Below are 24,357 nucleotides of genomic sequence, written 5' to 3' on the forward strand. Positions count from 1 at the left end.
TCTTTCGACCGCAATCCTGTTTCCAACTTTGATATTAATTAATTAATTGATAATTATTTATAACAAATTGATTGAAAATTTTGAAAAATTCATACATGTTCCTTTAATAATTTTTTCCGTAGAATCGAATGGCTTTGTTAGATTTTTAAATATCATCAATTTTTTTCATTTGGTTATAATAATTTGTTTAAACAAATTATTTTTTAAACAATTTTCAACGTCAAAAGTCATTGTTTGGACCGCAGTCCTGTTTCTAATTTTGATATTGCAAATATTTTCGTGTGTCTAATCATGGACTCTGATAGATGCACCACAGTACATTTTTTGTTTATTAATTATTTATAACAAATAGAGTGAAAATTTTGAAAAAGTCATAAATGTTTCTTTAGTAATTTTTCCCGTAGAATCGAATGGCGTTGTTAAATTTTTAAAATTCAACAATTTTTTCCATTTGTTAAAACAATTTTTAACATCAAAACTCATTGTTTATACCGCATTCCTTTTTCCAATTTTGAGATTGCAAATATTTCCATGTATCTAAGCATAGGCGTTAAAGGGTTAAGGGAACCATACTTTTAATTTTCTCTAACCTCGCAATACTTTTAAAAGAATTTTTTATTTAATATAACTATATTAAATTCAATTCCAATCGGGTTCGCTATAATTTTCCTGTAATCTACTCGCAAAAATCGAGGCAAAAATACGTACGTATACCAAATTTGAGCCCAATCGGTTAAAATGGCTAGATTTTAGGGGGGGGAGACGGGATTTTGTGGATGGACATGAATGAAACCATAAGGGTTCCGTTTCCGTTCACTGCGTAAACGGAACTCTTAAAAGACCGAACTTAAAAAAAGTCAAAAATATTTTTCATTTTTAAAAAAGGGTCAAATTTTGAATTTTTTGGCAAATTTTTTGCACCATTCGAAAGAGCAGAAAAAAAAATTTCGAAAACATACTGGTCAAATTTTTTTTCATCTTTCTGTTTTTTCTTTCTTTTTTCAAAAATTCAGTGTTTAAATTTTTCAAAAAAATTTACCCCCCTCCCTCTCCTACAGTTTTTTAAAAAACTTAACATTACTTCGTGGTTAAATTACTCACCCCTAGGACTAAACTATGTGCAAGTTACAGCCCGATCCGATCAACTTTTTTTCCCTTAGTACGCTACTCGAATTTTACCCCATATATAACATTTGTATATACAAGAAAATGTTCAAGAACATATTTTCGTGCAGGCGTTCATGTACAAGTACTTACACATGAAACCGTTCATGTTCTTGTACAAGTTCATTTAAAAAAATTTTTTTTAATTTGAAATTTTAATAATTTAAAATCATTAGAACTTTTTAATTATGTATGTTAAAAATTATTGCGCAGCTGTAAAGTTCTAAGAAAACTACTGCGCAGCCTTTAAAGTTTTTTAATTTTTACTAAACGAAGACATAAATGAACCTGTACAAGAACATGTACATTTCCTTGTATACAAATACTGGACTCTTACCAGAGTATGAAAGGTACCAAGGGGATCCAGGGGCCGTGAAAATTAATCTTCATACGAATCACAGGGTTGGATTCTTGGTGGCAGTGGTTAATAGCCCACATTGCTTGGGTTAGAGGCTGATGGGAGTGGACGATTCTTTGGGTGTTTTGCGCCATTGGAGTCGCTCTACTCTCTAGGGCTCGACGTGTGAGTTGCGGATTCAATTCGGGAAGCGGCCTGCATAGCCGTTATGCGCGTTCCACACTTAAGGCTCTCTCCAGAATGGAGCTAAACGCAACGAAAACGCGACGCATCCCCATTTGCTTAGCATTGAGATGCATCGCGTTTGCGTTGCGTTTAGCTCCATTCTGGAAAGGGCCTAAACCTTTTAGAGATCCGACACGACGCGACGTGCCCCCTCCAGTGACTCTGCGCGTAGGGGAAGTGAGTGTTTCTCATTTAAATGCTTCTCGCTTTAAATCATCTTTAATATAATAAATAAATTATTATTCTTATAACAACTATTAAATCATATGTTAAATTTAATATGTTTCAGAAAATTTTGTGAATATTTAATTCAATTAAATTTGACATTTAATCAAGTATTAATTGATAAATTTTTTTAATGGAATTAATTATTATTGGTTAAAAGAACATTTGTTTTATTTATTGTTAATAATGAATTTTCTTTTTTAAACATGTATTTTTCATAAATTAATTTTATATACATATAAGCAGTAATAAATAATATATTAGGTAGGCGTTTTAATAATATATGTATAGGTGGCCTTTAATAAAAATAGCGTTATTTATTTATGAATTTACGAAATTTTCATTTTACTGTATTTAAAAATGAATAGTTTTAAATTTCAGAAAAAATATTACATTTCGACATAAATTATTTTTATTTTTACATTTCAATTTTAAAATGAAATTATTCTATTAAGTTAATGTTACTTGATAGAAGAAAAAGTTATTTGTTTTAAATACAAAAATAAATCGGTGTGAATACAGTTCATTTATTATAATAGTTAATAATTGGTTAAAATAAATAATTACTTAATTCAAATTCACAAAATTTTCTGAAACATATTAAATCTTTTAAATTTAACATATGATTTAATTGTTGTTATAAGAATAATAATTTACTTTTTATATTAACGCCTACCTAATATATTATTTATTACTGTTTACATGTATATAAAATTAATTTATGAAAAATACATGTTTAAAAAAGAAAATTCATTATTAACAATAAATTAAAACAAATGTTCTTTTAACCAATAATAATTAATTCCATTAAAAAGATTTATCAATTAATACTTGATTAAATGTCAAATTTAATTGAATTAAATATTCACAAAATTTTCTGAAACATATTAAATTTAACATATGATTTAATAGTTGTTATAAGAATAATAATTTATTTATTATATTAAGGATGATTTAAAGCGAGAAGCATTTAACTGAGAAACACTCACTTCCCCTAAGCGCAGAGTCACTGGAGGGGGCACGTCGCGTCGGATCTCCAAAAGGTTTTAGTCGGTTCTACAATGTATGTGTACGTGAACGCGACGTGCTGACGTCACAATGTTAATCAAATTGGTGACGTACCATGGATTGTAGAGCCGACTTTAAGTGTGGAACGCGCATTAGGGATTGGAAAGGTCCCGGCCTAAACCAAAGGTTGAAAGGTTCTTACTGGCCTTGTAGGAATATGTAGATGACCAGAACATCAGGTTCATCTACGTTGGCCAAGCGTATCTCGATCCCGCGACCACGGGGTCCGTGTGGGTATACCTGTACAGGGAGCACGTAAAACTTCTACTATCGGGTCAAAAGTAATAGGCTCCTCTCTTTGAAAGCTTATAACTCAGGTAAAAAAATCGCATTACATTGAGACAACTTGAAATCAGCAGCTACACTATTCCTACATTCCTATACGAAATTGCAAAAAGCAGAATAGTATATTATGCACTCAGGAGATAATTTCAGATTTTGAGAAAAACCTGATTAGGAAGCCCGATAGGACCGAATTCTTCAGGGGGCTAAGCCCCCTGAAACAAAATCATATACATAATTAAATGTAATTATTTTAAAAAGTTGAAATGGCGAAAATGATTTTAATTTTGTAATTAAAGTTATATAATGTGTTTTTTTAAATGAAAAAGTGAAAATAGCGAATTACTTTTGTCAAATTACTTATTAATATAGATTTGACAATTAGTGAAATTAATATTTTTATTTTCCGGGAGATTTTCAAATAACGGTCTTAACCCCTTCACAGTCGATGACGTGTATACACGTCATGGCATAAGTGGGCTCAAACTGTCGATGACGTGTATACACGCAAGCAGATTTGTGGCTTATATAGCCACAAATCTGCTTAATATAAACATACATATTTGTCCCAAAATTGTTACTCGGGGATTTTCGGGGTTTCTGATTACGAATCCGATGTCAGTTTTTTAAAATTCAAAATGGCGGATCCAATATGGTGGACGACTTTTTCAAAATTTGATGCGATTCGCTTGAAACTTGTTACTCGGGGGTTTTCGGGGACGCTGATTTCGAATCCGATGTCAGTTTTTCAAAATTCAAAATTTCGGATCCAATATGGCGGACGACTTTTTAAAAAATTCATCGGATTCGCTTGAAACTTGTTACTCGGGGGTTTTCGGGGTTGCTGATTACGAATCCGAAGTCAGTTTTTTAAAATTTTTTAAATTTAAAATGGCGGATCCAATATTGCATACGACTTTTTCAAAATTTGATCGGTTTCGCTTGAAACTTATTACTCGGGGGTTTTCGGTGTCGCGGATTACAAATCCGATGCCAGTTTTCCAAAATTTTGAAAATTCAAAATGGCGGATTGTTTTTTACTGTCTTGATTCACGTTTGTCATAGTCTGTACAGTACTGTCACTGTCTTTTTCGTTGAAGGCGATTGACTGTCAATTGTTTTCGTCATTGCGTTGTTTCTGTGTCGTCTGCCATATTGGATCCGCCATTTTAAATTTTGAAAACCTGACATCGGATTCGTAATCAGCGACGCCAAAAACCCCCGAGTATCAAGTTTCAAGCGAAACTGATCAAATTTTGAAAAAGTTGTCCGCCATATTGGATCCGCCATTTTGAATTTTGAAAAACTGACATCGGATTCGTAATCAGCGACCTCAAAAACCCCCGAATTTCAAGTTTCAAACGAAACCGATCAAATTTTGAAAAAGTTGTCCGCCATATTGGATCCGCCATTTTGAATTTTCAAAATCTGATGGAAGATTCGTAATCAGCGACCTCAAATACAATAGTATACTTGATTGCGTAAATTTTAGTTTTTAAAAATGTTGGTGACATTTTGAGCCCACTTATGAGATTTGGGTCTCGACTGTGAAGGGGTTAAATTTGCTTGAAAATCGCGGCTTGTAGATTCACTTTCGTTGATTTTTGGTTCGTTTGAATTTTTCGGAATTTCTTCACTTATGCCGTGAGAAGTGGATGAAGTTTGGCCCAAATTTATTGATGATTCTATAAGGTCACCAATCTTCTTTTTGTTTTACATTGAATGCTCGATATAACCATCGGCAACGGTGTCACTTTTCCATCCTGCCATGACGTTTTAAATCAGATTTGTTTGCTCCAGCATCGGTAAAGATAGTCGCAGATGTTCTTCTGAAGCAATGGCCGGTATAAGAATTAGCATTAGGCAATTGAAGATATTCAGCAACTATTTTCGGAATTGAAGCAAATTTGTTTTTGCCTACGACCTGTCAAAAATTATATTTATTATTTTTTTCATTATTATTAACTCGCTTAAAGAAACGCGCGTGGTATCTATAATTTTTTATGAAAAATTAAAAATTTATTTTTATTTGACGAAAAGTTATTGGAATTTTGATCTCACAAAATTAAAAAGTTATTTTTGTAATCGTTACTGTATTATTATTTCAACATTATGGTTTCATAATAATATAATACATATTATTGCACAGTCAATATGAAATTTAAATTTTGTACTCAAATAAAGATTATATGCTACGATCATCGAATTGTTAGCCATTTATTTAAATGACCTATCTCAGGATCCATGCAGGGTGAATTCCTATTTTGTTTACCACAAGGCCCATGAACTTAAAATCGCTTTACAATGTTAAAAAGTTCTGGATTCTTTATTTCGTTTGTGATTTCAGCACATAGCATTTTATTTAAATTTTCTGAATCGCAGATTTGTGCACGTAAAAATATAATTAAACGCACATGTGGCAATCCCCGCTTTTTTCTTCTCTATGAAAGACGATACATATAAAATTGTAAATGAATAAAATTTCAAGTACCTTGAGTATGCTTAAGGTTAACAGTCCATCCAGGATCACCATAAGGAAACATTGTAGGATATGTCATGGGATCAAAATTTTCACTAACAATAAAACTCGAAATTATTTACTCATTATTTGCTGTTGTGCATACTGAATTTACATCAACATGTAAATCCCTCCTTAATTTCTGTAGATAATTTTTTTATCTCACATGACAAATTTTTTTCTTTGGGTATTTTCTTTTCAGTTTCAGTAGACAGAACTCTGTTTTCATTTTTACTGGCAAAAGTCTTACAAAAATACGAAAGGTTTAGACCACCATTTTGAAGTTCTTTAGCTCGATTTATGAAAAGACAATTCCAATCATTCTCTACAAATCGAAATCCTAATATTAGACATTCTAACTGCCGGAAACTGATTTAATTAATTGTTCTCAAAAATTGATATCACATGCTTGCTCATTATATTATTATCAGTTGCATAAATTAATCTTTTAATTTACACTGTTAACCAATACAGTTGTTGCAAATGCTATTTCATATACTTCACACTTAACTGTACCAATCGGTTATTGATCAAGAGCTTCAAAAACTACTGTTGGTTGAAAAGGGAACAATCTAATTAACTATTCTACTTGGAAGAACATTCCAACACCCTGCATTAAGACTTTCAAAAATATAAATTTTTATTCCATCGTAATAGACACAAATCCAATAACCAAAATCGTATTACCACTAAAAACTATTTTAATATGTTTAACTTCTTCTTTAATTGGAAAAATTAAATGAAGCCTTTGTAAATACAAAGTACTTTGCATAATGAAAAAATAATTTGTATCTTTTCTCTGTCATTTTTAAAATTTATATATGTGCATATAATTTAAAATTTCATTTACATATTCAATAATTTTAAAATCTTTATTACTTAAAATAAAATACTTTTTTATGTTCGACATAGTAGCCTTCTTCCAAGCTCCTGGTAAAGTCACTTTTCAAAACAAATCTTTCATTTCAGTTTCCCGCTTTAAAAAAGGACTAATGACGCTTTCACGGTAATCTGTTCAAAAATAATAAAATTGACCTAGGGTTCCGTTCACGATTATTTAAATATTTATATATGTTTAAGGAGGTTCATCCCTTCAAGCGGTACTCATTCTATTAGGGGTTTTCCGTAAGTTTAAAACCGACAGCTATAGTCCATAAAAGTTGAGCTCCACTGGCCAATTTAGAGGTTAATTTGCCGTTTCTCCTCTTCTTTCTTTTATTTACATGGGATAAGTTCAAAAGTTGCTAACTTTGATTAACATTTACTTCACAACCAAACGGTAAAAAAATTTCATATTTTTGTAAAAACTGTTAAAACTCATAATTTAAAACATATTAGTTTTTGAAAAAAATCTGTAGAACCGTTTTTTTTAATTAATGAAAACATGGTCATTTTTCATGTTTTTTCACTGTTCCCATGTAAAACTTCAAACTTTATCAATTTTTATCTTGAAAATGATACGGTAAAATTCAATAAAATTTGAACAACACATGTAAAGTGATGTCAATAATACATCTTAAAAATTTTTAAAAAATCTGTAGAAAATCGATTTTGGGATGAACCTCCTTAAATAAAATAATTTTCCTGTAATTTTCTTTAAATTTTGTAATTTATTTTGACATATTTCTCATTGTCAGAATTTCACGATCACGAGCATATGTTGTTCCAAATATAAATGTTAATATTCAAAAGTTTTATAATTTTGGTACAATAAACCTATACGATTTGTTTTAAACCAATTTAACCCAAAGGTGTTGGCACCAAAGATTTTCTTCTTGATTTTGATTCTCTAATATAACTACATGGTTATAGCTCGGGTGCGGCTGGTAAGATGAAAGACACTACTTCCCCTTACAGGACAGTAATTAAACGATCATCGACCATCTTATATAAACAATAATTGAAAATAAACCCTCAACCGAAGGCTGTTTTTGACGAAACAAATTGCAGGTAAAAACCCTCGAGAACACTGATTATCAAAGCAAAGATATATATGTATATATAATCTAATAATAACGAAAAATTTCAAGTGCCAAGAAAATGTGAATGAATGAAGGAATGAATACAAAGATTATTATTTTATAATTTATCTTTTTATTTATATTCATTTATATTTATAAATCACTTTAATAATTTATAGTTTATACCTGAACTGTACATTTCCCATTTTTATAGTTTAAGAAGAATTTGTTCGTGAGTGCTTTTTTTGGTCATAAATTCCAATATTTTTGCACAACAGGACAAAAAGCAACGGTGATTGTAAAAGCGCGTTTCTGAGATGCTTTGGTTATAGGAATATCGACGAGAAAAATTTTTTTTCCTTCAGCCGTTGTTTTGGCTTCGATATGGTTGACTTTAACACGCGTTCCCTGCTAAAAATAAAATCACAGCACTTCAAAACATTAGTCAGGATCTCTGACGTTTTGAGACTGTTTTTGTTACGATTGCAGTCACAGCACACCACAATAAGTGAGGTTTAGTCAAAGAATCGTCAATAGTAGTCAGATTTCTTATGAGGGTCGGAAACCCTTTTTTTGGCCATACCATAAATCATTAAACCCTGTGACTATTTGTGATGTTAAATGACATTTCTTTCTATAAAATAGTTTTCAAGATTCCTGACTTACTTCGTATGAATTCTGACTACAAATATTTAAAAATTAAAAAAAAATCAATATTTTTTAATTAAAAAAATAAATAAAAATCATTTATCGTACAACATTTTTTTATCTTTACGTTACACATAATTATTATTTTTACAATTTATTATATTTATTTACCGCTATCGAAGAAAATCTCGCAAACGCAGGGAATCGAACTCACAACCTAACGAATGCAAACCGAATACATAACCCCTGAGCTAAACTAACCTAACTGAGATCTTAAAAATAGAATACGGTTTTATGAAAATAGAAGATCTTATTACTTTTTTTCAATTTTATCAACATATTTTGTTGATGATTATTATTATTATTTTAAAAAAATTTTATAATTTTTAAAAATTAACAAGTAAAGTTAAAATAGGTATATTGTTATATTGATCAAAAAACATTTTTAGTCCAATTATCATATATTAATCCCTGTGGGCAAAAAACCATGTTCGTTCTAAAAACGTTTTAAGGACGTTCTTAGAACGTTTCATGTCCGCCAAATAATGTTCTGGAACATTTTAAGAACATGGATGTTCAAATAATGTTCCAGAACATTATTTGGTGGACATGAAACGTTCTGAAAACGTTCTTAAAACGTTTTTAGAACAAACATGATTTTTTCCCACAAGGATGTATTCAATTAATAAAATTTGCTTTAGCAAATATTTAATTAAACAAAAAATTCGTATGTAAATATTATTTGAATTCGAACTTAAAAGAATATGTGTAATATAGAAATAAAACAGTCTAGAATAATAAGATACTGTCGAATTGTCTTAAGTAAACTCTGAGCGAATTTTATCAGGTTTTTCGCTCACGTTTTAGCACATTCATTACTATTATAATTAATTATAATGATAAGAATTAATTAATATGCATATATTAATTACTATATTATTAAAATTCAATTTAACATAATTCTTCCACAAATCAACTAAATAATTACTAATTTTAATTTCTCTTTTTAGCATACTGCACTATAATTGGATGCAATATTTGGTTGAAATCAAATTTATATTGAGTGAAAAGTGGATCAAATTCGCTCATCTAGTTGTAAAAAAATTAACTTTTATGTGAAATAGCCAGCGATTTCTAATTTTTTTCAAATATATATATATAGAGAGTTAACACAGTGGTAAGAATAGGTTTTCAACATATGTTGCTTTCTTATAACTAAATGTAAGGAAACTAGCTTACTGTAAAATAATAAATACAAATTTGAAGTAGGGACTTTAAAAGTATAGTCGTAGTCATTGACGCCTTCCCTTTTCTGTCCTTGTCTTACAAACGTGATTCCATGTATATTATATGTACGTTAGAAAAGGACAAAAAGAAAAGTATAGGCCAGAAGGATCTTTTATGGTTTTATGGCTTTTCATTGCAAAATTAAAAATTGTTGCATTTGAAAAAAATAATTTTTAAATATTATATTTGTAATGTACATGTTAATACAATTACAACGATATAACATTTTTTGCAAATATTTTTAAATTATTGAAAATTAATTTTAATTAATGGAGTATTTATTGTATACCCTCGAAAGGACCCTTCTATTGGAAAAAGGGAATATATAAAAAAATGTAAATTGTAGTAGGTAAAAGTAAATAAGCGGTTTGAAAAAAATAAAAGAAATTGTCCTGAGGATTTCAAATACATATTTAAAAATTTTTTATAGAAATTAACTATTTAATTTTTTAATTTTTAACTATTTATAGAATTTTTTTGGATGTCTAGAATCCTGAAAAATTGAATCTTCCAAATATCTCATTTTCATATCAATAATACCAAAAATATAGAAAAATTTTTTTTTCAAATTTAATGGCTTTCTTAACATAATAGAGTTATATATATGGTGGGTTTGAGTGGCCTTGGTACCTCTCTTGGAACCCTTTTTACAAAAAAATAAAACGTAGTGAGAAATAGTCACTTTTTAAAAAACGTCAGGCCCATAAAAACTATTTAAGTCAGAATTAGTCAGCAGCATCACAAAACATCAAAATAGTTTCAAAACGTCAGGATTTCTGACGTTTTGAGACTGATTTCTGATTTTATTTTTAGCAGGGTTAATTCATCGGATCTTCAAGCACCTGCAACGCCGAAAATCGTGACAACCTGTAAATAATTTTAGAAATCAATTTTTCTCTGCTTTTTTAAAATTTTTTATTTAATATAAAATATATTTTTTATCATTTTAACTGTTATTTATGTTTTTATAATTATTATACTTTCTTATGTATTATGAATATATTGCATTTTATGGGATTATATTTTATTTTGTAAAGATACCTTATTAAGTAGATGTTTATCATCAGACGCATTTAAAATAAACTGTTTTACTTGATCGGTGTCAAGTACTTTCGATTTTTTCGGTTCAAATCCATGGCTTTGTTTTTTCATAAAAGCATTTAAATCTGCATAGTGCGATATATTAATTTTCTCTTTAATAGAAATCAGGCTTTTCAACTTCGAATGAGTTGACCAGAGAGTCGATGCTTTTTTGGTCTCCGATAAACCTTTAAAATTAGCCAACAACACGTTTTGTCTTGTCGCACTTGCACCATGTGATTCTTTCCAGGTTATGTAGTTGGTATACGCGGTTTCGTATGCACTTTTTTACTTTTCCGGCATTAAATCTGAACATGCCGATTCAGCTATGGCACGCAGCTCAGGTGGTGTGCATTCATTACCGAATCATATTCGTCTTCAGCATTATCAGAAGTCATTTTCGATTTAACTTAATACGATAGGACACGGAAATAAATCACGTTTGCTTTTGAGACGCGGGATCAACCATGACAGAATGCACGCCATACGATAAAGATAAGTACGCCTGCGCGTGAACTTGCGCTGCATGTGTCATATGGTGACACGAGAATTCAAATTTCTGATTGGTTGAACGGTCGTCGTGGGTAGTTATTCCGTTCTAAAAACATTGATCTCATAATAGTGCTGTGGTTTTTTCATTCAACAAGGTAAAAAAAATTCTTTTTTACCCGCATTTTTCTTTTTTGCCCTCCTTTTTCTCCCTAGGGAAAAAAAATTCCCGGCGTACAAAAAATGTTAGGTTTGTAGTGAAATTCGAGGTAAAAAAAACAACAAGAAATGTGCATGTGTTGTAAACATTTTTTTATTTTTATCTTCTAAAATTCATAAGTGATGCAAAAAATTTTTCTGCGTTTTGCAATTTCGTATAGTAACGTAGGAATAGTGTAGCTGCTGACTCCAGGTTGTCTCAATATAATGAGATTTTTTTAACCTTAGTTATAAGCTTTCAAAGAGAAGAGCCTATTACTTTTGACCCGATAGTAGGCTATGTATACAAATATTAAATATATTTACTTGTACAAAATCTTGTGCAACATCTTGTACAAGTTCTCGTACAAGAACTTGTTCCAAATTCGGTACCGAAATTGTATAAGATTTTGTACATGTTCTCACCACAACAGGTACAAGTTCAGCTGCTGAACATGTACATTTTCTTGTACAAGATCTTACACAGGGATTGTCTATAGGGACTTTATCCAGATTTATTAACATTTTAAAATTGAAAAATTTCGAAAAACATGACTTTTTGCATTATTTATTTAAAAATCTTTATGTAACTTTAAAAGTGATATTTAAAAACGAAGTTATTTATATTCAAAATCTATTTATGCAAACGCCCAGAAACTACAACTTAACACCTTTTTTAAAATTATTAGAATACTAAATAAGTTACTATAAATTGTGTGGTGATTGTGCCATGCGAATTATTGCGAAAAAAATTGAAAGTGAAAATATTTTTTTATAACTTGGACTGCACGAATTGATCATCAATTCTTTAGATGCATTTTTTCTTCCCTCATAACATATATTTTTTCGATGATTAAAACTGTTCAGACAGTTAAGAAAAACTACAATATTAATTTTTTTTCAAAAGAACTGCCATAACTGTTCAAAAGTTGATAAATATGGCTTTTAGGAGCACTTTACGTATAATAAATGACTTAAGGAATACATTTTAATGTTACATATTATTAAAATTAGTCATTTCTATTTTAGGACAGTATGATGAAGACTTGAAACTGGAGTCGACTAGTCTATCAGTCGCAACAACATTTTTGACAACTAATATCAGTTTACCAGCAGCTGTACGGAATGAAAATGCAAGAAATTGGAAGTGTTACTTCAAACTTTGATATTCAAAAATTGACAACTATTATGATGTATATGTCTTGACGCGATGAAATGGACCTTACGGTCCAAAAGCAAATTATACAGTACGAGCGGACAAAGAGAAGCAAGAAAATAGGCGTATCCTGAACCACCTATGTTTGAATGTTTATAGAAAAAAGAATATTGAAAGGAGACAATTTTCGATTTTTGGAAATCAAACAACAACAAATGCTAACGTTGTAAAGAGAGCATTCAAACATAATCCAGAAAGTACAATACGCCTAAGATGCCTACGTTTGAATGTTCATAATAAAAAATTAATTGAAGACAACAATATCTAGATTTTGGGAATGAAAAATCAAATATTATCGATTGTCGTACAAAATAAAAATAAATTTTTTTGGCCTAAGGTCCCTTTCACAGCGCCAGAACACATATGTATAATACACATTGGGCCAGGAGACCGAAAAATTTGTCCAAAAGTCATTTTCAGATTTTTCAAAAAGTATTATTGCATCATTAAATAGATCAATTAAAGTAGTTAATGTAAAACTTATCTAACTTTTAATAAAATATTTAAGCTAGTAGAGTAATTTTATTTCAGATTAAGGCATAAACAATGTCCATGTGGTTATTGTTTTAAAATGACAATTTTTACGAGAATTTAGTATCTTACATTGGTAATATTGTCTTTTATTATTAGTTTCAAACATATAATGTGTAAAAATTGTACATAAGAGAAAAAGTTTGATATTGGAAATAATGCCAACAAATTGAAACATATGTATTGTGTTTTAAATGCTATATGTTAATACGCCGATTTATATCCCCTAAAAAGTCCCCGCGATATGAAGTATTGTGATATGTCAGGGTCTTTAGTAGTTCATGTATAAAGAGCCTTGACGGTCTGAAAAACTTGGTTCTAGAATAAGGCAATGCCTATCTCAAGTTTTTTGGTGGTGGTCTGTTGAGCGCCATATTTGTTAGAATGAGTTAAAGTTTGGTCGCGAACTCAAAAATAGTTTAAGGATTGGTTATCATGTGCCAAGTTTTCTTTAACTTTACTTGGCCGTTAAGTCTCCTTATACTACTTCGTGTATACACAATTTGAATATACGATAAATAATACAGTTGTAATTCACTGTGATACTCAAACTTTTTTTAAATGAGTTCCTATGGAATTGCGTACGTACAAAATGGCGGAGGAAATTTTTAAAAATTGCCAAAATTTGCTTGCAATTTTGTTATCCAGATGAGTTAGATTTTCAAAATTCAAAATAGCATATCCAATATATCGGACGAATTTGCAAAATCAAGCTAATAGAGTTCTGAAGTACCTTCGTAGCGCCAACTGGTGATGAAAATTTCAAATATGTAGGTATCTTGTATTGAATATAATTTGTCGTGATCGAAAATGTTATTTTTAAATAAAAATTAAGAATCAAAAAGAATCCGTTGCGTAGTAAGTTGTTCTTATAGTGAACGCAATAATCCGAAACTACAATTTTAATCCTTTCCGAAAAAGTTGTGGCTCAAAGAAAGAAGAGAAAAATGGATAGCAGCAGTTCACAGAGTTTAATTAATTAATGATTTAATTTAATTCATTTATTGTTATAATAATTATAAATAGAGCTAGTTGGGGTAAATGGGGACAAGAGGTGTTGGAGCTTAATTTACAGTATTAAATTAAATTTAACGTCAATATTTTAACCTCAGGTCACCTAAAAGAGGTTCTGAGTATTGCCAAGCTTTTATCTTGACAATTGGCAGCAAGATAATTCAAGTTCCCATAACAGAAATTCACTTGAATTTTTCATTTTTGTCAATTTGGTTAATAATAACAAGCTGTCCCAATTTACCCTAAGAATTTAAAAACTTGGGGTAAATGGGGACAGATTGTTATTATTAACTAAATTGACAAAAATCAAAAATTCAAGTGAATTGTAGTTATGGGAGTCATAAGGAATAAGAACAAATTTTTGTATGATTTTTGAGTCTGTTTTTTTCAAATGCGAGACAAAATACTGAAATAAAAAAAAAATTTTTTAATTTTTTAAAAGTTTTTTCATCTCGTAATACAGTAATATACTTAAGGAAACTTTTTTCTTTAACCTTTCTTAGAAACTATGCTGTCCCCATTTACCCCAAATTTTATGAAATTTTCTAAATCTTTAGGTAAATGGGGACAGTCAATTTCATGCGTTGAAAGCTTATCTAAATTTTTTTCTCCTGCATAAAATTAATCCTGGGAATGTAAATAACAACTTAAAAGAAATAAACCCGCAAATATTACCTTTTAAACGAAGAAACGTAGGGGCTTTCCATAAACCACGTGGTCTCCTTTTTGCAACTTTTTGACCCCTCCCTCCCCTATTGTGACACGTGGCTTAAACGTTTAATTTTATTTTATCTCGTCGAGGCACTGTACATATACGAATAAAAGTATTTAATTTTTATTATTGTAAGGGAAGAGTGCCGGTTGTGGGCACCCCTATGTAATTTTTGACAGCAAATATAGATATTGCTGATCTGAATATAATCAAACTTGTATGTTGACAGTACACTGTTTTTGTATTAATACCGAAGCGATACGCGCATTTTCTTAGAAACAATGAGCAGAATGAAAATATCTTGAAAAAAATGAAGGAAAAAGTGATTTTTTACTTTTTTCCAAGTCTGTTAAACAGGTGTAAATTATTAAAAAAAAGGTGAATGCAATTTTTTTGTTCACTATTTACATTATATTTTGTGGTTTAATTTTAAATTTGACCAAAAAATCAAAACTACATAAATTGTTGGTCTTTTAAAAAAAGGTGCATGTTACGGTTGTGGGTCCTTTTGTTTTTTTCAATTAATGCGTATATTTAATTAATCTTTTAACACCGAAGCAAAATTAATAGTAGGTATAAACTAATGAAACATCATACTAGGTGTTTTCAAAATCGCTGATTATAAATTTTATGTCGATTTGACAGTTGACAGCTGTTAATGCAACAGTCGAAGTTTCTAAAAAATAATTAGATTTAACAAAATTGACGTTATATGGATTTTCGGGGTCGCTCATTAGAATAATGATATCAAATTGACCGTTGGCAGCTGTCAATTAAACTGTCAACTTTCTAAAAAGTAATTATTTTTAACGAAAATGTGAAATATCCAAATATTCTTGCAACATTTCAAAAGAATATTTCAAAAAGTGGTTATTTTTATGCTCCTAGAATGTAAATGGAATATTATTTTAAAATATTCCCAATATTCTAATGAAATATTCCAGGAATGTTATTGGAATATTCCGTGTTATTCAGCAATTATCAATTTCATTTCAATTATGGTAGTTTTCCTTCATTTTTTTGCGGATTCTCCTAGGGTGCCCACAACCGGGTACTACTTTTTTCCACTAAAAGTGATTACTTCACTAAATTCTTAATAAAATCTTTCCAATCTTTCCATAATATGCATTTGGTTAAAAGTTATGAGCTACAGTAAAACCCCGTTTATCCGAGCTCGCTTTATCTGAGGTCTCGATTATCCGAGGTGGTGTCCCAGTAGGAAATTCTATATTATCTGAGTCGTCTAGTCTACTTTATCCGAGTTATTTTTAATTTTAGTTTTTTATAAATATGAGTTTATTTTTAATAAATTCAAATTGTTTAAATTATTATGGAATATATACAATATTATTTTCCCGTTTGTAATAAATAATAATTGTTTAAACAATAATAATGTTAAATTGTAATAACAATTCGGATTATTCGAGTTTTCGCCTTATCCAAGGTAGGTCCGGTCCATATTAGCTCGGATAACCGGAGTCCTACTGTATAAACAAAAGGGTGCCCACAACCGCAACTATTCCCTTACTATAGTGAAAAAGAAGGATACTAAAAATTAGATTTCATAAAGCTTAAAAGACTGTTTTTTTAATTTTATATTTATATCATATCAATGCGCATAAGCGCGATTAGTCCGCATAAATTCGAAAAGAGATGTAAAATCTCAAAGCCACGTGTCCCGAAGTGAAACGCCTCCCCCCCTCTCGTGGTCAAGAGTAGCATTTTACTGACACACCCCCTCCCCCTAAATGGGCCACGTGGTTTATGGAAGACCCCTTATGTAATTTGTGAAAAATAGGAATTTTGTCCCCATTTACCCTAACTGACCCTAATTATATTAATTAATTAATATTGTTATTATTGTTAATTATTATATATTATTTTTATCATAATATATTATATAATTATTATATATAATAATAATAATTAATTATAGTAATTATAAATTATTACTAATAATTAAATTTAATTTAATTAATTATTTAATCAAGATTATTGTTTTTAAGTTAATACTGTTTACATATATAAAATAAGTTTTTCAAAAAAAACACTGACATTTAGAGGAGACCGGGGCTGTTTGGCGCAGGGGTTGCATGGCGCACTTGAGTTTATTCAAAAGTGCTAAGTTAAATTAATTTTTCTCGTCATTCAAGTTAAGTACTTGATGAACTGTAAGTTTGTACAAAACTTCATTAATATTAATAAATTATTGTGGAGTATAAATTAAAATAACTGAATTTGGCACTCAAAAATAATTTTTTAACTTCTTCTTTTTTGATGATATCTCTTTAAAAAATCAAGTTTAGAAGAACTCGAATATTAAGTTTTGAGCTCTATACAATTGTTGTTAAAAAACAAAAAAAATTTTGATTTATATTAATAGTTTTTAAAAAAAATTAATAAATATTTCAAAAGTACATTCGGGGTTAGGTGGCCCGGTTATCTGAAAATTTCGTTAAATATTAATAAAATGATTAAATGAAGTTAATTATATGAAATTTACAAATTAATAAGCACCAATTACAATCCTCTACAAAAATTTAACAGAGTACAGTACAATTTCGGTAAGTGTCGGGTTTGATAAGTGTTGGATCTCGATATGTGTCGGATTTTTTCCACGCCTATAATCTTGGCAAGTGTCGGGTGCCTTTCTCCTACTTTTTGCGTGCGCATCAAAAACCAGCGCCGTATAAAAACGTTTTCAAATATGTACGTTAATAAAATAAAAATAATGTTTTTAATTATGAATTTGAAGTAGGCAAATTGAAATTTAATCTAATTATATAATTAATTATTATTTAATCTTTTATATCCGACAAGAATTATACATTAATAAGCATTAGAAGACACCATGATACGGCACTGTCTGCCACCCCACCACTACTCAAGGGGCAATCCGACACTTATCAAATGTTGTGGTCCCTACCACTTGACACTTACCGAAATTGTACTGTAATGGGTTTTTAAATATTTACAGCGTAATTATCAATAAATATTTTTTGTTGTTGATAATTTTACGATTTTATAATTTTATTGTAAAATTACAGTACAAGACTTATTTTGTTAAGTCTTATATTGTTTACACTTTAAATAATATAATTTAATTAATTTCACTCCTGCGCCACGCAACCCCGGGTAGTGCGCTAGGCAACCACGCGCCGGGGTTGCTTGGCGCACTTTGCACAGCTTCAAATAAAGTGGTATAAAAAGAAAAGTTTTAAATATATTGCAACTTTCTTTTTTCTAAATTAAAGCTGAGATGTTACAACAAGTTTTTTATACAATAACTTTAAAAAAAAAGCAAAAATGAATAAGTTACACAACAAAGACTAAAAAGTGCGCCAAGTGAAGCCAGTCACCCCTACATAAATCTATTTGAATACCATTTATTATAACTCAAAAATTACAATGTATGAATGGTTTTACTTACATCAACTTTAATACTATAAAAATTAGTATTATTTTCTTTATTTTCCGTAGCCGGTGTTTCTCTTAAATAAACAGTTCCAAAAATAAACTTATTTTTTCGTCAATTAGTTCACTCACATTATTAACAGTCACTATATACACTAACAGTTTATAAATTAACTTTCGTCACGACATGTGTACAATTGTTACATTAAAGGGGAAAACTCGTGTAAAAAAAAAATTTTTTACAATTTTTTTTTGCTTTAAAAAATAGTTTACTATCTGTAAAAAATGATCCTACGTTACTAATCTATAATTAGATGTATGAATGTCTATAGTAAACATAAGTTTAGCACTTTAGATGCTACCAAATGCAGTTAACTATGTGCACGAGATCCCTCTATTCTTTCGGTTTTTTGTCAATATAATTTTATTAACTGTCATTAGCAAGCACCATAAGCAAGTGATAGTAAATCTTGGTGTTAGAGCAATAGTTATTTTCGAATATCTAACGTCTTCAAGGTTATAGTTAAAACACTACTTTTTTGTAACGAAAACTTTAAACGCGTTCTTCTCAAAACGTGATTTCGCGCGCTTTGTAATGCAAGTCCGTTGATAGGCACATCTTGATCGAATTATCGTTGAGAATATAATTTTTATTATACAGAATTCTACCCCAGCCTTTTCTTCTCGTTACATGATACAAAATCGGTAAACCGGCATCATTTTGAACATACCCATGCCTATCTAAATACAAAAACGTTTAAAACGCCAAATAACCTTTAGTAATAGCATTATATAAATAGTCATCATTTACTTGAAACGCATCTCGAATCAACGGATTTAACTCATTCCTTATTGCCTTCGCTATATGATCTCTAGTTGTTTAAATTATAAATGTGTCGATACGCGTGATGTTCGCTTTATTATAAATAACATTATTAGGCTCGTTCCAGAATGAGCCAGACGCAACGCAGACGCGACGCATCGCAATGCTAAGCAAATGGGGATGCGTCGCATTTAGCTCCATTCTGGAGAGGGCCTTATTATCACAGTTCGATATTCAGTGTGGAGGTTACGATTGAGGTTGAGACACGCTGTTAGACATAGTCTATCGAATGCACGCAACTGTTCGATTGTAAGTCATTTTGTGCCCTTAAAACATACGTGTTACTGGTATACACAATTAAATCATCTGCAAACCCTATCGCCATGCGTCTTAATCCTACATTGATGTTGCACAATTTCAAAACTTCCAAAATTTATATATATATGGTTTTATAATTTATAATTGTTGATAATTATTAACTTTTATCTTTTTGAACTGCTTTATTAAAAATAAATGCTACTAGTAAACTTATTTACAAATTTTTAAAAAGTTTTATAAATAATGTTTAAGTAAAAAAATTTTACGGGTGCCTAGAGTTTCACATTCGTAGTACGTACTCACTAAGCATTAGTATATTTGACTTATAATAAAATACATACCCAAGCAGCACGGTATATCCCCTGAATATCCCTTGAATACCACCGTGGAATATTCCCATGATCTTCCAGGAAAATCAAAATGTCCGCATCATGGGAATATTCCACAGTGACATTCAGGGTATATTCCAGTGACATTGAGGGTAATATTAAAGGAATATTCCAGTGATATTGAGGGAATATTCCACGGTTATATTGAATTTTTTTTAAGTGTTGAAATAATAGAAATATGTTATAAATTGTTATTTGAATAAGCAGGAAGATTAAAAACACATTTTAAAAAAAAATTCAATGTAACCGTGGAATATTCCCTCAATATCACTGGAATATTTCCACAATATCACCTGCATATCCCCTTAATGTCACTAGAATATTCCATGAATGTCACCGAGGAATATTTCCTCAATGTCACTGGAATATACCCTGAATGTCACTATGGAATATTCCCATGATGCGGACATTTTGGTTTTCCTAGAAGATCATGAGAATATTCCACTGTGGTATTCAACGGATATTCTGGGAATATACCGTGCTTCTTGGGATACAAAAGCTTGTAGATTACTCTTTATAGACGCTAAAACGTCTTTGCCTGAAATCAGAACCGATTTTTTTCGAAATATTTTTAAACTGCGTTTTACAATAATTTTTCATATTTTAAGGTTATCATTAAGCTTAATTTAGCTTCTTCAAGTTGAAATTTTATTCATTCATTTATTTATATCAATGTATTCGTGGATTAGTTTTGTAATAACTGACTGATTAACTTATTGATTACACGTAAGACCAATTGCTTTTTCTCTATTTTAAAATAAGTTCTCATGCGGAGAACCGGAAGAAAACACCGTCCGACACGATTTTTCACACACGAAAAAATAAATGATTTTCAGAAACTAGGACCAAAAAAAAGATACCCGTGTCTGGCCGTTTTGCTAGATCAGGTCATTTTTTGCTTTTAGGGGTAAAAACAACCCTTAAATGAAAGGTGATAGGAAATCTTGTACAAATTAATAATTTTTTATGAAACCTGGTATCTCGGGGTTTTCCGGGTCGCTGATTACGAATCTGATGTCAGATTTTCAAAATTCAAAATGGCGGATCCAATATGGCGGTCGAAATTTATAAAAATTCACCAATTCATTTGAAAGTTGTTACTTAGGGGTTTTTGGGGTCGCTGAGTACGAATCTGAAGTCAGATTTTTAAAATTCAAAATGGCAGATTCAATATGGCGGTCGAAATTTATAAAAGTTCATCGAATTCACTTAAAACTTGTGACTTGAACGTTTTTGGGGTCGCTGATAACGAATTCGATGTCGGGTTTTCAAAATTCAAAATGGCGGATCGAATATGGTGGTCGAAATTTACAAATGTTATTAGTTTTTTATAAAAATTCGTATCTCTGGGTTTTTGGGGTCGCTGAGTACGAATCTGATTGTAGATTTTTAAAATTCAGTAGGGCAGACTCAATATGACGGTTGAAATTTATAAAAATTGTTAATTTTTTATAAAACTTGGTATCTAAGGGCTTTCGGCGTCTCTAAGTACGAAAGTGATGTCAGATAAGAATAATAAAAACGCCAAATCTAATAAAGGTGAAGATCACAAATCTAAAAAATAATTTGGAAAATTTAAATGTTCAATCAATTTTTTGTTAAAATTTGCAAGCCAACATTTTAAAATTTTTATTTTAAGTGATTTTTAATCTGTTAATTTGTATATTTATTAACTAAGTTTCTATTAAAATTAATAAATTCAAAAGGTTATAATTAAAATTGATTAAACAAATATAATGCAATAAAATAAAATTAATACAAACATTTCATAACAACTCTTGTATTACGTTTGTGTAAATTTTAGACGCTTATTTTTACGATTTAAAAATTCGACCACCATATTAGATTCGCTATTTTGAATTTTGAAAACCCCGACATCAAATTTGTAATCAGCAACCCCAAAAACCTTCAAGTAACAAGTTTCAAGTGAATTCGACGAACTTTAATAAATTTCAAACGCCATATTGAATCCGCCATTTTGAATTTTCAATTCTGACATCATATTCGTTATCAGCGACCCCAAAAACCTTCAAGTAACAGGTTTCAAGTGAATTCGATGAACTTTTATAAATCTCGACTGCCATATTGAATCCGTCATTTTGAATTTTGCAAATCTGACTTCAGATTCGTACTCAGCGACCCCAAAAACCCCTAAGTAACAACTTTCAAATGAATTGGTGAATTTTTATAAATTTCGACCGCCATATTGGATCCGCCATTTTGAATTTTGAAAATCTGACATCAGATTCGTAATCAGCGACCCAGAAAACCCCGAGATACCAGGTTTCATAAAAAATTATTAATTTGTACAAGATTTCCTATCACCTTTCATTTAAGAGTTGTTTTTACCCCTAAAAGCAAAAAATGACCTGATCTAGCAAAACGGCCAGACACGGGTATATTTTTTTTGGTCCTAGTTTCTGACAATCATTTATTTTTTCGTGTGTGAAAAAAAAAGTTTAATTTTGTCGGACGGTGAAATATGTGCACCTTGCGGTCAAAAAATTGCTTTTGGAAAAGTTAAACCAAAAAAGTTTCTTATAAACGAAAAGTTAACTAATCTAATTAAAAAATTTATCATAGCATTTCCAATGATACCTATCCGAGTTAAAGAGCTGGCCAAATTGTAATGATCAGCTCTGGAACGATTTATTGAAACTTGTAACGTGGTTTTTGAATTTATAATTAAATAAATTTGGCATCTAAACCGCCAATTCAAAAGGGTACTTTTCACTAAAAATCTCACAAGGGGATCCTCCAAGACAAGAACATCTGATGCCGGACATTGAGGCAGGCCAACATTAACCAAACTTACCTTGAGGACGCTCAGCTGACTCGAACCGACGCCGCTTCTCAAGGATTGGAAAGAAATCAGCAAAGGAGAACGACACTTAGAAAAATATTCCAATTTCAACAAACAACTATTTATATTAACCACTAAAATTAATTATAATAAAATATAGAACAAAATATGTATAAGGAATAATTGAACTCGTGAGCACGTCCGCTCAATATCAATCGGGTAATCGAACTGCTCTGACGATCCCCCTGCCGGTCCTAGGATCTCCACTATGCCTCTATCTCTCTCGCTCCTATAGACAGCCCCAAACCTACGAAATGACCATTCGGCCCTAATCGCCGCCCCCCGTGAACGTTCGCACGTCACGCCTGCGTACATCAGTCCTTCGACAGATTTCGCGAAAGAAACTGATAAAGACTGCCACATGAAAAGTAAGACCCCTCATCGATCCGGCAAGCCAAAGATCATCTAACGAATGCTTCGTTACAAACTATATATTTTCTAGTAAGGAGTTTACCATGAAACCATGGTTTTCGCCTATCTGAGTAATAATTTTGAAAATAGAATTTACTTTTATTAAGTCCTTGTTCCAAAATAAAAAATTTCGTTTGTAAATAGGATGTTTTTTTAAAAGATTCAAAAAAGTCAGGGAAGGGATTTTTTATGTAATTATAATGTTCTGTCATTGTAGCAGCTTTTGCAAATTGATCTGCTTCCTCATTTCCTCGAAGGAAAGCCCAATGTGTGACGGAATCCAATAAAATTTAATATAGCTATTATTTGAATTTTTTGTGTGGAACTATAAAAACTTTTTTTTATATCAAAAATATATGAATTTGTTTTGATATTAAGATTTATTGATTTTAGACTTTCTAAAGCGCTTAAGGAGTCCGAGAAAATGAGGAAGTTACAATCTTTGTGACTCAAAGCAATGTCTAGCGCGTCATTTATTGTAATACATTCCGCAGTAAAAACAGAGGCGCCAACATAGATGCTCTTCTTAACTTGAAGTCCTAAACTTGGATATATGCAAGCAGAACCTACACTAACAAAATAATCCAACATATTATTTGGTTCTGAAATACGATTAAGATCATTGAGAATTGACAGTTCAAATCGTCGGACCGTCAAATTTTTTTCTGCACAAAATATTAAAACTGAATTGAAGAGAATTCAACTGGCATTATTTTTGACTGCCCAAGATGGATACAAAAGAATTGGACATAATCGGAATTCAGGAGAATTGAAAATTTTCAATTCTCAGAGAAAAAAGAATTGTTAGGGTTACTAAAAATTAAGTCCACACAACAATTCCGGATTGTCAATATAGAACCAGCAGTTCTATTTGTTGTTGGGACAAAAAAAATTGTTAAAATGGGATTGTTCTGTGAACAAACAGAATTGTTTGATGAACAAAGAAAATTGTTATGGAACAGTTGAAATAACAAAACTAAATTGTTAAATCGGCAAAAGAATTTGTTTTATTAACAAAGCTTTGATCCGTCTAATACAATTTGTTCAGTTTCTTCGCCTTCTAAAATAATCGATAGCAGATTTTCGTAGGTCATATCACCAGTTTCATTTGCATTAAAATCTGTGAAACATGCTGCTTCTGAATCAAATTCTTTGACCTGAAA

The 24,357-nt window shown here is 30.5% G+C and overlaps 1 protein-coding gene across 9 annotated transcripts in view; it reads left to right on the forward strand.

Annotated features, from left to right (window-relative positions):
• LOC127278580 (potassium voltage-gated channel protein eag) overlaps positions 1-24,357 on the forward strand; it is a 1,151,741-nt gene that overhangs the window by 858,415 nt on the left and 268,969 nt on the right. Inside the window, exon 13 of one of the 9 annotated variants that reach the window (XM_051300369.1) lies at positions 12,533-14,097. The exons of the other annotated variants lie outside the window; for them this stretch is intronic. Coding sequence (XP_051156326.1) covers positions 12,533-12,553 — 21 coding nt within the window. The 3' untranslated portion in view covers positions 12,554-14,097. Of the gene's footprint in view, positions 1-12,532; positions 14,098-24,357 lie in introns of those variants that run through there. 9 annotated transcript variants of the gene reach the window in all.

The sequence above is a fragment of the Leptopilina boulardi genome, unplaced genomic scaffold (genome assembly GCF_019393585.1).
Source record: "Leptopilina boulardi isolate dan_hultmark-lab unplaced genomic scaffold, ZJU_Lbou_2.1 LbouV2_208, whole genome shotgun sequence".
NCBI classification, from domain to species: Eukaryota; Metazoa; Arthropoda; class Insecta; order Hymenoptera; family Figitidae; genus Leptopilina; species Leptopilina boulardi.